We start from the raw sequence: 14,692 nt of genomic DNA on the forward strand, positions 1-14,692 counted from the left end.
CATACGAGTGCTGTGATGGCAGGAGAGTCTGTGCTTAATTGCTACTCTTTTTGTACATTTTGGGGTTACTCTGGCTGCTGTAAATCCCTATTTCCCAAAGTTTGAAAGTTTGGTTGCGAACATTTGTTTCAATGTAGTATTTTTTCAAAATATGTTGTCACAGAGCTGGCAAGGTTTTAAATTCTGTAGTATTTGCACAATATTTTCCTTCCCACACAGTTCTGCTAATTTTGGATCATGCTGTTTAGTCCAGTGGATGTAACTGAAGCAGAAAGGTTTGCCCAACAGCAATAAAGGCTGTAAAGTGACAATAATCCCAGTCATGGTGTTCTTGTAAAATAATGAGCAACCATGATTTAAGAGTTTAACTCTTAACTCATTCTTATTTTAGAACTTCTTTGTTGTTGTTTTGCCTTTTTTTTTTTTGTTACCAACAGTGAGGAAGATGCTTCTTTAAGAGCCTGTTTACTTTATTTATTAGGATGGAGAGGGTAAAATGAGCCAGCAAATATGAAGGACAGTTTCATGTCTCCAAGTCTCATCCTGGTATTACTTTTTAAACCAACTTTACTTTGAGTTTCTGGCTGCAGGTGTCAATTAGCCAGTAATTCCCACCATGTAGCTGTATGAAAGAAGACAAATTCCAGTCCAGGTCTGCAGACTTTCCATGAGAGTCTGCCTTCTTTTGGGGATGCTCTGGAGACACCACAGTGTGTGTGTATGAGTTGAAGACTGGAGGACTGACTGTGGAAGCAGAAAAATGTTCATTTTGTTTTGTTTGCTAGCAAGCTTTAGTACTCAGGCACTTAACTAAAAAGTAACAGCAAGTAACCCAAGTTGACAGAAAGAGTTGAAAGATGTCTGTTTTAACAGAATATCATTCAGTAGGCAGAAGTACCAGGGAAAATAAATTAAAACAGAGTTTTGAGAGCTATTTTTTGAATATTTTTCTTTAAGCCCAGTTCTGAGAGTGATTTAGTTACATAAGAACTTGTGGCTTTTTGAAAATATCTTTGTCTGAAGGCTAAAAATCCAATAAGAAAATAGGTAGAATGGCAAATGCTGATTTTATAATGTGGTATTATTTTTAGGCTTGTTCTCATTACATTTTAGGGAACCTGCCCTGTTGTATTTTGTCTCCTTTGTCTCAGAATATATTCAGAATATACTGAACATTTTGAAGGTATTATAAAAGTGAATGTACTTTAAAGCAGTGGATTTTGAAATAGAAAATGCTGGTTGTAAGATAAAAGATGCATTACTGGCAAAGTATATTGTACATTGCTATGCAGCTAAACAGTGCAGGAACCTCATTTTGGCAAGGACTCTGAATATCTGGGACAAAAAGAAAGACACACTTAAAATATTGTTGTGGCAAGGAGAGGCGAAAGGAGGCCAAAAAGAGGCTGGGGCCCTTGTTAGTAGGCAGATTCTCAGGTTAATTAGCAGCTCAGGCTTTAGGCCAATTATTACAGGTTTCAAACCGATTTTCTCCACCTGTCATGTACACCAGTGCTCGGTTAGACACTTAGCATGGTAAGTGCATGCAAAGCTCCCCGTTGCAGCCTGTGGAGTTGTGCTGTGCAGTGTGAGCAGGACAATTCCCAGGTGCACACCTTGACCCGCGGCAGCAGCTCCGCTGTGGGGTGAGCTCTGAGGGGTGACCCAGCGGAGCCAGGGGCTGGGGAGAGCTGAGAGGGTGTGCTGGGCTGCGGGATTCCCACCCCACTTCTCTGATCCATTCTCTCTCGCAGGCAGGAATGGCATCTCCTGAAAATCCCGAGCAGTTGATCATTGCCCTGGAACCCGAGGCTGCCTCTATCTACTGCCGAAAGCTGCGCCTGCACCAGATGATAGAGCTGAGTAGTAGGGCACCTGTCAATGGCTACAGCCCGAGTGACACTATTGGAACTGGATTTACACAGGGTACCTCTGTTCTTTCACTCTTCAGATTCTCATGCCTGAATTTGCTTTGTCCCCGAGGGCTGGTTTCTCACCATTTCTTGTTGTCCCTGTTCTCTTAAAATGTTTCAGGCTGGCATCAGTTTGCTTTTATAAACTGTTTTTCTGCTTACCATGGTTAGACTTGTTTAGGTTTTGATCCAGCAGACATCATGGAATGTTGTGGGTTGGGAAGAAAACCCTCTGCCATGGGCAGGGACACCTTCCACTAGACCAGGTTGCTCCAAGCCCTGTCCAACCTGACCTTGAACACTTCCAGGGATGGGGCATCTCCAGCATTTCTGGGCAACCTGTGCCAGGGCCTCACCAATTTCTTCCTAATATACACTTGAATTTTAGCATGCAGGTAGCTTCCTTGCCTTGCCTTTATTTGGGTGTTGTGGGAGTCTTTTAGTATTTTCACAAGAGTATTTTTCTGCCTTAATTTAAGTTAGTACTTCATGTTGGATCATTTTTTTTCATTTAATTTGTTGGAAGCAGTTATATGTTTGATTATCTGCCTTATTGAGGCAGTGCTAAAAAACTGGACCTGCAATGAAACAATTAGTCTGAGGTGTTCCAAAGTATTGGCAGATGCTTTTTGATGTCATCTTTGTGAAATACCATCAGTGACTTTCAGTGGAACACATGGCATTGGAATGTAGCAATGAATTTATCTGCATGTTGAAGAGCAACTGGATAATGCACTTCTGATTTATTGAGCTGGGATCTGTTACTACTGTCAGTGTTTGAAGGGGAGGGACTGAGATTGGACTGCTGTAAGTCACTTGACAGAAGATCTTTCATCACCAGAGTTTTCTGAGCTTGGCAGCTTACTGAAACTGGAGGGAAATTTAGGAAACACAAATTGAAAATGGCCTGCAGCAGTAAGATTTGATTGCTGCACAAAGTGCATATTTCTGTATATCTCTGTGAATTGTAAAATTTTCCCTGATACTGATGGTAGTGTGAAAACCTGTCCTAGAAGGAGTTTTTCAGAAGAGTCCATATTTTATCACATTTCCTAAGTCAAAACAGTAGAGGCAAGTGGGAGGTTAAGCTAGTAGAGCTATTCCTGCACTTAGCAGAGCATATTGTTTTTAGTTAGGCAGAGTGACTACATCGTTCTCTCAAATCCATGGCTCCCCTAGCCAGCACTTGTCAGATGTGTTCAGTGTTTGGAGGCCCACACAGAGTACAGGACACAGTCAGTTTTTAGGATTCAGTCCCTTCAGGGCCCCTTGGCTTCTGTCCCCTCATTTGTGCCCTGAACTATTCCAGCTCCATGTGATTTTACATGAACTCGCTTTCAGACAACACAGGGATTTTCTTCTGGGAAAATAATAAAGGAGTTTATCTGGTTAAGGTTTTGAAGCTGGGCAGAATCTGGCAGATCTGCTAATGGGTTTTTTCTTGGGTGGTGGGGGTACCATTCTCATTCTTGACTTTGTATGGTAAAAAGCTATTGGGGATGAGAAAGGTTTCATGTCAAAATTAATGAAAACAAAGTTTGGAGTGAATTAATTTGGGGTTGGAATTAAAATTTCATAAAGGCATGGCAAGCACCCAAGACAAGCTGAGAACAGATTAAGGAGAAAAACCCTTTAAATATAAACAGAGAGAAGCACTCCAAGGGCCATATTATTGCCGTGAAGTCAAAACAAAAATTTTAGTGTTCATAGTAGCAAGGATAAGCTTGCTTCAGTTGTAGCTAAAGACTGTTTCTTGTGTTCACTTCTAGCCCACAGGAGGGAATGGAAGGATTGTCTTTGATTTCTGTGGGCTTGACAGGCCCTCACTTGGACTTAGTGCTTGTTCTCTCATGGAATGCTTCATCTGAGTTCTCCCTGTGCTGCCAAGTCAGTGCACCGAGGCTGGGGCAGCTTCTCTGCATCTTGGGGTCTTTCTGGGGAGGGTGTAAGGGCAAGTAAGGAGCTAATGCTCTTATTTTCTTATGACAGGCACTATAGAAATAGGAAGCAAAGTGTATTCTGTGATTTACATGCTGTTATTTTCAGAAAAAACTTTCACTCATGGCAGGCTGCCTCTCTTGTAGTGTTTTATGAAGTGCCTTTGAAGGTGATGATAACACAAAGAATGTAGGTTTTGTTTTTGATTGTTCAGTTATAGAGGTTTATTTAGAAGCATAAATAGCAGAGGTTCTCACTACTCCGCTTTCTCTTGACAGACTGTTCTGCATCTTTTAAATGTCTAAGTAGCAGTTAAATCTTGTAAATTAATGGATTATTATAATAGTCTTGCAAGATTACACTTAGTTTTTAATTGGTGTATATTTTAAATATTGTGAGGGTCAGCCCTGGTGATCAGTGTGTCCTTAAGAAGTTACTAATCTGAGCAGCAGTGCTTCTGGCTGCTGGTTTTGAGGTAGACTGACATCCTGAGAGGTTGGGGAGGTCTGTTTGCCTGAGCATTCAAAATGAGCAGGCTTTGGAAATGTGGGAATGTTCTCCCATCCTGGATGGTGTGGGGGTTGTCTGGGAGTGGGCTGGGGCTGTCACCTGCTGCTGTGAGCACATCTGGCTGCCAGCCTCCCACCCTGCTGCCAGCACACACTGCAAGTATTACAAACCTGCAAGTCACACCTGTTTATGGCTTTCTTACTAGATTATTACTATATATGATTACTTTGTATTGGGTAATTAGTATAGATTAAAAGACAAACAAGTATATATAACAATGTCAAGGAAGATCAGAGTGGCTATAAGCCATTTTTCCTGCTTTCCAGGAATGGCATTCTAATGTTCATGGCCCAAATGCAATAATTTTTGTACATTTGTTTTGTATAGAAGTGATGCATACAGATCTGTCAGCCTGCTTGCACTTGTTTCCTGCAGTTTTTGATTTTATTTCTTCATGTTTTTTAGTACTCAGTAACTTCTTTTTCTGTCAATCACTAGGGAAGGAACACGTGCGCCGGAACCGGCAGAGTCGGACCTTCATGGTGGAAAATGTCATAGGAGAGATCTGGTCTGAGCTGGAGGAAGGTACTGTCCTTTCTTGAACGAGCTTTGCTCTCACTGGTTTTGTATTGCAGGCAAATATTGTGTTTCCCACAAAGGTGCTGTGCACTGCATTGTTCCCACAGTGGTTATAAAGGGGAAAAGGAAAAAAATAAAGCACAAGTTCATCTGCTGCTCTTAGTTACAAGTGCTGAATTGCAATTTTATATGCTCTAGCATAATAAGATTTATTAAAGAGATGGTGGAAGGCCGTGCAACTACAATATTTTCCTCAGAACAGGCTTTGTAAATACGGTACAATATTTGGTAGCCCACGAGGATATACACCAGCAGCATGAGCAGTCCCACTTTTCAGCTGTGCTACATCGATAGCTTTTGACATCTGACTTTGATATTAGCTGTCAATCATTGTGTTATAATTACTGGCAAAGACAAGTCTTCAGCACAGCCATTGCTGGCTGTCTGTGGGCCATTTCCTCCCCTGGTGGCCTCAGGAGCTCTCCTTGCAGTGAGCTGGTGTGCTCACAGTGGTGTAAATGCCCCTGGCCTCTCCCCTTGGCTTTCCAGGTGATCGGTACATCGTGGTTGACAGCGGAGGAGGCACAGTGGACATGACTGTCCATCAGATCAGGCTGCCTGAAGGACATCTGAAGGAGCTCTACAAAGCAACAGGTAATGCCACTTCCACTGCTTGCTCTATGTAATTAGATTGTGTATTATATATTCATGTAATGTTTTGGCTTGGCAGTGAAGGAAATGTATGCCTTTATTGCATTTTACTGACAATTCTTCCTGAAATGAGATCAGCACTCAAAATTAGTATAACCCAGCTGCTGGTTGGCTGAATCATTTATAGTGGTAGTGGTACAGTGGCTATGATGATACAGGAGTAACAGTGAGGCAAAGGTATTGTTGTTGTGTATTAGACCAGCTGTTACTGATTTAGGAAAGATCCTCTTTTTGTGGAGCTCCTCCTGTGACAGTCCTGGGAGTGTCATTCTGATTGTGTATGCAGTCAACTCAAAGTGCCATAAGAATATTGAAGAATATCCAGAATATTAAAGCCGTGTTTTGCCTGTGCTACAGGTGGGCCATACGGTTCTCTAGGTGTGGACTATGAATTCGAAAAGCTGCTGTGTAAAATATTTGGGGAAGATTTCATTGAGCAGTTTAAGATCAAGCGCCCGGCGGCCTGGGTAGATCTGATGATCGCGTTTGAGTCCCGCAAGCGGGCGGCAGCTCCCGACAGGACCAACCCCCTAAACATCACCCTGCCCTTCTCCTTCATTGACTACTACAAGAAGTTCCGAGGTCACAGTGTAGAACATGCCTTGAGGAAAAGCAAGTAAGTAGAAAATGAGGTTGCTTCTGGTGCAGTTTCCAGAATGAAAAGTTCTGATCGATCTCTGGCAAAAGCTTTTCTGTACAAGACTTGCACTTTCCAGGTATTGCTTTCTATGACTTCTGTTAGGCCACCATGGCATCACTTTCTTTGACTGTATATTGTGAGTCTCCTGCATGTTAATTAGGACTGTCAGATCAAACACAGAATTTGTTGCCCAGAACCTTAATTTTTAGCAGCCTGGATCCTGGAAAAAATCCCAAGATTGTGAAATGTATAAACATATTCATGGCTTGAGGGAAGTTATTAACAGTATCAGATCACTGGAGAAAACATAACACTACTGCATAAAGCTCTGCAAGGAAGAAGCATTCAGCTTTTGAAGTGATGGCAGGCTTTTGCTTCTTATAGTATTTTACAAGTTTGATAATTTGCTTGATAGGCAGAGAGACATAATCCCCTCCAGAGATTTAAATTCATGATTTTCAGTATCAAGAAGTCACCATAAATTACATGATCATGGGCTGCTGTAGAAAAGAAAGTGAGCAGAAAGTAGAAATGGGCATTTTGCATCTTTTGAAGTTACGTATTACAGAAAACTTGGAGTTTAATGGTGTAAAAGAGAATGAGCAAGAGAACCTGGTGAATCTGGAGCAGAAGGCTTGGGGAGGGAAGATTTGATATTTAGTACCTGTACCTTAATTTTTTAAACTAGCCAGTGTTGAATGTAGTATGCAGGCTGGAACTCCTGCATCTCTTTCAGAAGTTATTGCTAAATGTACTGTAAGCTTAAATGACTTGGAATCCAGCTAGAAGTCACTTTCTAAATGAGACTGAGGTTCTGAAATCATTAAAAATTTCTGGAAATACTCCCCATAATGAGGCATCTCCTTTTTATTAGTAGCCTTAATGGTGAATATTAGAGGAAATGCTAAATGCAATGAAATCAATTGGGTAACAGGATAGAAAGAGTATAAAGGTTGACATATAATGTGCATGAATGAAAGGGAGATTACTGAGCTATACAGATGTGTATCAGTGATAGAACAGCATAATGCCTGTGTTCACGTAATAAATGTTATGCCTCATTAAAAATGCTGTTCTCTCTTCTGCCTGCTGAGGCTTCCCAACTTCCTTTTTTTCATTGTGTGTTTGAAGTGGCTTTGGCCTGCTCCTGCTATAACTAAATGTTGCCCTTCTGGGGATGAATCAGTGCTGTTTCAGATGAGCAAGCACTGCATTGACTGCCAGCTGTTTCAGAGAGCAGTTGAGCATTGCTAATGCTGCAGAAGGCAATCAGGCAAAGAAAACAACAATTAGACAAGCCAAAATAATAATTCTCCCCTTCAAGTTTTATGTAACTGTGGTTGGTATGGGGCTAGGGTGAGGTGGGGCACTTTGTTCTAAGGAAAACGCACACAGATTCTGTGAACTCATTAATTCATTTATTTTATGATGGTTGTTTTGCAGGTCAGCTGCAATGCTTTAATGTTCTTTCTCACTGTTCCTTTGCAGTGTGGACTTTGTGAAGTGGTCCTCCCAGGGCATGCTGAGGATGAGCCCAGATGCGATGAATGCTCTTTTCAAACCTACCATTGACCAGATTGTTCAGCACCTGAGTACGTATCCGTGTGTGATTCCATTTCCTGGCTGAGCTGAAACTGAAGCTTTGCTCACCCATTTCTGCCCAGTAACAACCCTCCTGGTATGCACCAGTTGTAGACAAGGAATTCAGTTCTGAAACTTGCAGCTCTCTACAAATCAGCTAGGAAAATAATAAAAGTAAGGGATGTGTCCTGAGCACATGCTCTTGCCTAGCTCTAGTGCTAGTTACTCAGTTCTGTTACTGCCTAAGCTTCAATCACGCTCTGCTTCCAGGGCTGCAAGCAGTGAGAGAGCTGACATGCACTGAGAAACTCAGAGCCTTTCTTTTTCCTGGTTCAGGCAACAACTAAATGATGCCATAGCTGTGACTCGTTTCTGACTGTTCCAGCTATTAAGGCCTCCAATTTGTTCATCCCTAGTGGAAGGTCACATGTGTTCCAATGACCATCCAAATCACTGACATCTCTAAAGCACAAATTGTAAATGATGCATCATGGTGAAAGTACTTCCAGGCATGGCTTAAGTAGAAATGAATTTATTTGTCCAGTAAGGGAAAGTGACATGTGCTTATTGGGAGAATTACTATTTAAGGTCTTCCTAGCGGAAGATGAAATTTGTATCGACTATAATGCTTGTGGTGAGAAAAGTGTTGCTTTCTACACATTACAAAGCACTATTTGGAATAAATATCCAGCTTTGCTCATCATATGTGAGGGATTATTAGCCAAATTTCAGAACTTAATAAGACAACAAGTACAGAGGAGCTTATATGTGAGAGGGAGGGAGACACGTAGGACTGCAACAGTTGTGACAGGTAACTCACCTGTTTGAACTAAAAGTGAGCCTACAATTGAACTGCGTGGTTTTCTTGAAAGTAGGAGATGTGGACTTTAGCTAAGGAAAATATGTAAAAATGTAAAGAGGGATTATTTTGCAGATGGTATTTATTGTGGTTAAGATGTTGGGATCAGAAATAATAAGTGAATTTGAAATGGAGTAATTTATCTGGAATGCAATAAAGGGTTGGTTTTAAAAGCCACCTCAAAAATGTTGTATGGTTTGAGGTGAGTGAGTTCATAGTGAAATACACTAAAGATAACAGAAGTGGGACTGGTGCATGCTGAGTGTGCCCAGATGGGGCAGTTTCAGATTATGTGCATGGAGCACTCAGTGCATTCAGACATTGGCATTTTCACTTGCATTGCCTTGTCAAAGTGGATTTTATTGAACAGTCTCTGTTTCTGTTCAGGTGAAGTGTTTGATAAGCCAGAGGTGACCAATGTGAAGTTTCTGTTCCTGGTGGGTGGCTTTGCCGAATCCCCCTTGCTCCAACAAGCCGTCCAGAGCGCTTTTGGCTCGAGGTGCCGGGTCATCATTCCCCAGGATGTGGGTTTGACCATCCTCAAAGGAGCTGTTCTCTTCGGCCTCGACCCTGCTGTCATCAAGGTGCGGCGCTCCCCTCTCACCTACGGCGTCGGGGTGCTCAACCGCTTCGTGGAGGGCAAGCATCCCCCGGAGAAGCTCCTGGTCAAGGACGGCACGCGCTGGTGCACCGATGTCTTCGACAAATTTATCTCAGCCGACCAGTCTGTAGCCCTGGGAGAGACTGTGACACGCAGTTACACACCTGCCAAGCCTTCTCAGTTAGTAATAGTGATCAATATCTACAGCTCGGAGCAAGACAACGTCAGCTTCATCACCGAGCCGGGCGTGAAGAAGTGCGGCACCCTGCGCTTGGATCTGACGGGAACTGACGCTTCCGTGCCCAACCGGCGCGAGATCAAAACACTGATGCAGTTTGGGGACACTGAAATCAAAGCCATGGCTGTTGATGTTGCAACCTCTAAAAGTGTCAAAGTTGGTATTGATTTCTTAAATTACTAACAGCCCTTTCCCCCACCACAGCCTGTTTGTGAGACTGGTCTTCCACTGTTCCGTTTTCTGACTTTTGTCTGTCACGTCATCACTTTGAATTTCAGCAGGCTATATGAGAACAGCTAGTAAGGTGGGGTATGTTGTGTTTGTGTCCTTTGGTGACCAAGGACTGCATTCTGAAAGACCCTTAAAAAGTTTTGGGAGCAAAAGTTCCAGAGGTAGTAAAAGTTACCAAGTTATTCAAGCATGCTTAAAGATCTACCTTTATAAACACTGATTATTGTTGGGTCCTGAAAGTTAGTTAAAAAAATACCAAGTTATAATCTCTTTGCCTTGTTCTTCTTCCTTTTCCTGAGAAAAACTCACTAACCCACGTGGCTGTTGTAGGGGGTGTATCTGTGTGGGATATCTGTTTAAACAGCACCATCCTCTGGCAATGGGAACAAAGTAGTAATTTTATTGTATTATTTTGATTTTGCCCAGTGCTTTCAGAATTTAAAGTGCTGAAAATCAGTGACTCAAAGAAATAGGATCCAGATTACTTAAATTCTGAGTAAAGAAAATCCCCAGAAATCCTTAAAATTATATTTAGGAAATACATATGTGTTTTGGGGGCCTAATATTGATTGCTCCAGTTTGAGAACAAGGCCTTTGTTGTAAGAGCTCTCAGAACAAGCTGTCAGATTAATTAGCTAGCATTACCCTTATCATACTTCAGAAAATAATCCTAAGAACAAACCTATTTCTCTTTTGAGTCTTCTAAACTTACTTTTACCAGTCTTCATCTGAAACCACAGAGTCGCAGAGTAGTTGAGCTTGAAGAGGACATCCATTGACTATCTGACAAAACCTCTCTGTTCTAAGCAGTATCAGTCAGAACAATTTTTATTATCTCCAAAGTGAAGATCCCTAAACTCCAGGCAACTTATTTGACAACCCTCACTGCAAAAGTTGGGTTTTTTTCTTATGCTTAAAAGGAATATATTGAGTTTAAATTTGTGCATGTTGCCTCTTTCTTGCTCCTTCACTGGATACCTCTGAGAAGTCTGGCTCCATCCTCTTTCCTGTCTGCTCTCAGGTGTTTGTACACGTTCCTGGCACCCCCTGGGCCTCCTTCAGTCCAGCAGCTTCTCCTCACATGGAAGATCCCCCCATCCCTTCATCCCTCCGTGACCCTTTACTGGTCTCAGTGCTGTTTGTCCGTGTCTCTCTTGTCCTGGGAAGCGCAGAGCTGGACCTGGCACTCAGACACGGTCTCAGCAGAGCTGAGTCAGGGGATCAGGCACTTTCCTACACCTAGTGCTTGTTGCCAGGGCAGCCCTGGAGGCTGCTGGTGTTCTGTGTGGCAAGGGACACTGCTGGCTCACCTTGCTCAGTGGCTGCCACCACACCAAGGTGCTCTTGTGCTGCCAAGCTCCTTCCCAGACAGCTGGGCCACGGCTCCTGGTGCCTGGGCTTATTCCTGCCCAGGGTCAGCACTTGCACGTGCCTTTGCTGAACTTTGAGGTTCCTATCTGCACATTTCTCCAGCCTGTCATCATCCCTCTGCCCCTTCTGCTCTATCAAGCACTTCCCCAGGTGATTATATTTCTGTTCTTGTTCGTTCCTGCGTTAAGATTTGGAAGCACAGCTAGATGATGGCTGTCCAGAAACATTTAAACAATTCAGAAGAGACAAAACACTTAAGTACCATAATATATTTTTTGTAGCAAACATTTTAATTCAATAAAATATATTGCTGGGCTGAGTTGAATGGCCAATGAAGTGGAAGGCAGAAACCAATAGAATGAAATTACAAATAACATTAAATAAAGCATTCCTTACCTGGCAGTGAGCACAGAGCTCTTGACACAGGAGAAATGCACTGATGGCCATGGTAGCCTCTTGTTTCCCAAATAACAACTTTGTAGAAATGTTTCCTTAAGCATGCTCACCTGGAAAATACCTTTTGCAACTAGAATAGTTTTTATTTTGCAAAATGCTACAGGAGGAAAACTTCTGAAACCTACATTCTGTATCTGCCATGAAGTGATAACTTCAGATTCAAATCCTAATTCCACTCCGAATTAGCACAGTGGTACCAACCTGTAGAATCACCCTAAAATGCTGACACTTTTCAGAGCATTTATACAGAGCTGCCTTTACCTGCTGGAATTCATTACATTTTCAAAACTTTGAAATGTTAATTATTAATCTAAACCTTCCTTTTTAAAAAGTTGAGCATGAGTTAAATCCATTACTGACACTTTTGGGAGATTAAAGCTTTATCAGTTTTTTCATTAATTTATATTCCAATCCTGCACTTAAACTTTCTGTGTTTGTCCTGGAGTTTTGCCACAGTAGAGAGCTGCAGAACTGATCCACTGCATTTTGTCATTGAGTTTTCTGTGTCTCCTGCAGAATTCCCTGGTTGAATGGGAAATGTGTTCTGCATTCAGCTTTAAGATAAATAAATAAAGGACTATGGAGAATGCTAGTCACAGTATCCTGCTGGATACTTTCTATAATTACAAAGTGTGCTTGCTAGCAGTCGATTTCCTGCTGCCTGCTAAATGCTTTAAAAGCTAAATACTGGGAATTTTTTTGTGTGTGTTGCTTTCCGTGGTTTACAAACAAGAGAAACTTTAAGATGAGTTATGAACAATATAATTTTATGTATATACAATATTTAAATATTGTACAGACTCTTTCTTTCTACAGTGCTATTTTCTTGTATAAAAATGCACTTTGCCTCTGTTTTCATTCAGCTGTTAATTTTAAATAACACAGTTTCTCAATCAGCTTCTGTAATTATAGGCTTTTAAAGATGGTAAGATATGAAATGTACAAGGCCGATCTTATAATAATAGGAAAGAAATGTTGGTGTGTCAGAGAATACAACATTCTTCCTGCAATGCAAGTCATACCAGCTAAGCACATCACACAAATGCAACTGTCTCTTGCTGGGGTTTTCGTTTCTTTGTTTCAGATGGTGACCATTCCATCTCCAGCAGTTCTTCATAATAATGGATGAATCCTCCTGTAAAGCCAAAAATCAGATTGTAAAATCTGGGTATACAGCTTCTTCACTAGGTTTTGGGTTTTTAATAAGGATCTTCTCTAGTTTAAAAAACAACAACAACAACAAATGAAAAACTACCTTCCAAAGCCAGGCAACGCTCTTGTACTGTAGCTGCAGGTAAGACACAGTCTCTGTCTACCACTTCCACCTGCCAAAAAACAAAACTCTTAAAGACAAATAGGCTTTGCTGTCTTTGCATGCTATGTTAAGCTGAATCTGTCCAGTTCTGCACAGATTTGTTTTTAGTGGCCTTAACACAGGATTTGGTCTAATAAATGGCTGTACCCCCCGTCTCCCCCGTGAAGAGGAGGTGACCTGCAAGATCAGGTGGCCCATGATTTTTGTGCTGTTTCCAGCCTGTCTGCAGGGAAAGCTACAGGTGGTTTCTGCAGCTTTCCTGAAGCACAGTTCCCTGCACAGCAGCCATTCTCTGCCCTTTCTGATTCACCTTTTGTAAGATCCCGTCTGGATCCAAGCAGGGGCTTGTTGCTGAAATCCCTGTAACTGTAAAATGTGGTTTACATATTTTTGCACTTCTTCCTTCAGTCTGATGAGAACACTATCAAGCTTATCTTTGCAGAGCACTGAACTACTGAACAAATTCCCAGCTGTCCTTGTTGCCCTCTTTCAGAATGGAAAATTAGCTTGTCTCCTAAGGAATTAGAATTGTTAAGTAGAATATTATGCTATGGTCTGTAGACTATAACCCAGTTAAACAACTTTACATTGTAAGAGGCATATGGATGCCCATTTCGATAAAGGATGTTAGCCTGTAAAATTAATATGAAATTTACTAGGAAATGAGGCATTTCTAGACTTGTAGTTGTGATACTTTTGCAGGACATTGCCCTGCAGAGCATTTTTTTGGTAGGGGTTTCAGATGACATTGTGCAACTTTATGTTGAAAAGACAACAAGGCCAGCTATCCACAGGGAAAGCAGAAGGTCTTGGCAGGAGTTTTGCTCTAAGCAGCGAGTTTGGGTCCAAGTTACGAACTTTAGGCTGAAGTTTAGCAGCTAATTGTGATGGAATGATAAATTGTGGTAGAATATGATAAATGTGCAGTGGTGGTTAGGACAGTTTGCATTGGTATGAGTATACCAATAACTATATACAGGAGTTTTAATGCATTATTATGAGAAGGCTAATTATATATTGCAGAGATTTAATTGCCAAGATAAGCTGCATATTTATGATATGAAGTGGCTTAAGCGGATGATTAGTATAAAAGTTGTTGGGCATAATGTCACAGTACTCACCTGCTTGAAATAGTCTTAAACTATATTATAAAACCAACCATTGTGGTCTTGTTCACCTCTGTGCAAGATAAATTCAGATTTCACTGATACTTGGAGCTGTTCACAACTTGTCTGGATTGTATCTTGAGTGTTCTTGTGTCTTCAATCATGTCAAATAAAATACCTTAAAACTAATTTCCCTTTATGGCTGCTACTATTCTTATGAAAATAGCTATAAAAAGAAACCTGATTTATTATGAAAGTGAGACAGGCCAAGTGGTCATGCTTGAATTGGGTGCTCCTTCATGCGTGTAACTGAGCAGAAGTGACACCAACCATCTGCAAGGCTTTAGTTGTGTGCCCAAGGTGGAACTCCACTGCTCATGACTCAGCTTCCAGAAAAATTGGTGTAGATCTCCAAGGTTGGAGTTCAGCCAGAAAGACTTTGGGCAATACCAAAATCCGATCAGGTATTTTCTGTGATGATGCTCTCAGAGAGCCAGGAAATCAAATACAAAATCTGATCTATCAAAGAGAACTTTAATCTCTTAGGTCTTGTATTATTAAAAGCTGTTTTATGGTTAAAAATGCATCATCAGGCCAGTGAGCTGGCCAATAACCAGGTATATTAGCATGAGAATGTGCCTCT

The 14,692-nt window shown here is 41.5% G+C and overlaps 1 protein-coding gene across 7 annotated transcripts in view; it reads left to right on the forward strand.

Moving 5' to 3' along the window:
- HSPA12A (heat shock protein family A (Hsp70) member 12A) overlaps positions 1-14,238 on the forward strand; it is a 94,877-nt gene extending 80,639 nt beyond the window's left edge. For all 7 annotated transcript variants that reach the window (XM_086900661.1, XM_086900660.1, XM_086900659.1 and 4 more), the window contains 6 exons: positions 1,755-1,926; positions 4,860-4,946; positions 5,490-5,594; positions 6,009-6,267; positions 7,780-7,883; positions 9,119-14,238. In XM_086900661.1, coding sequence (XP_086756787.1) covers positions 1,755-1,926; positions 4,860-4,946; positions 5,490-5,594; positions 6,009-6,267; positions 7,780-7,883; positions 9,119-9,753 — 1,362 coding nt within the window. In that variant the 3' untranslated portion in view covers positions 9,754-14,238. The remainder of the gene's footprint in view (positions 1-1,754; positions 1,927-4,859; positions 4,947-5,489; positions 5,595-6,008; positions 6,268-7,779; positions 7,884-9,118) is intronic.
- The last annotated feature ends 454 nt before the right edge of the window (positions 14,239-14,692 follow it).

This window comes from Cyanistes caeruleus, chromosome 8 (assembly GCF_971803275.1).
Source record: "Cyanistes caeruleus chromosome 8, bCyaCae1.hap1.1, whole genome shotgun sequence".
In the NCBI taxonomy this organism is placed as follows: Eukaryota; Metazoa; Chordata; class Aves; order Passeriformes; family Paridae; genus Cyanistes; species Cyanistes caeruleus.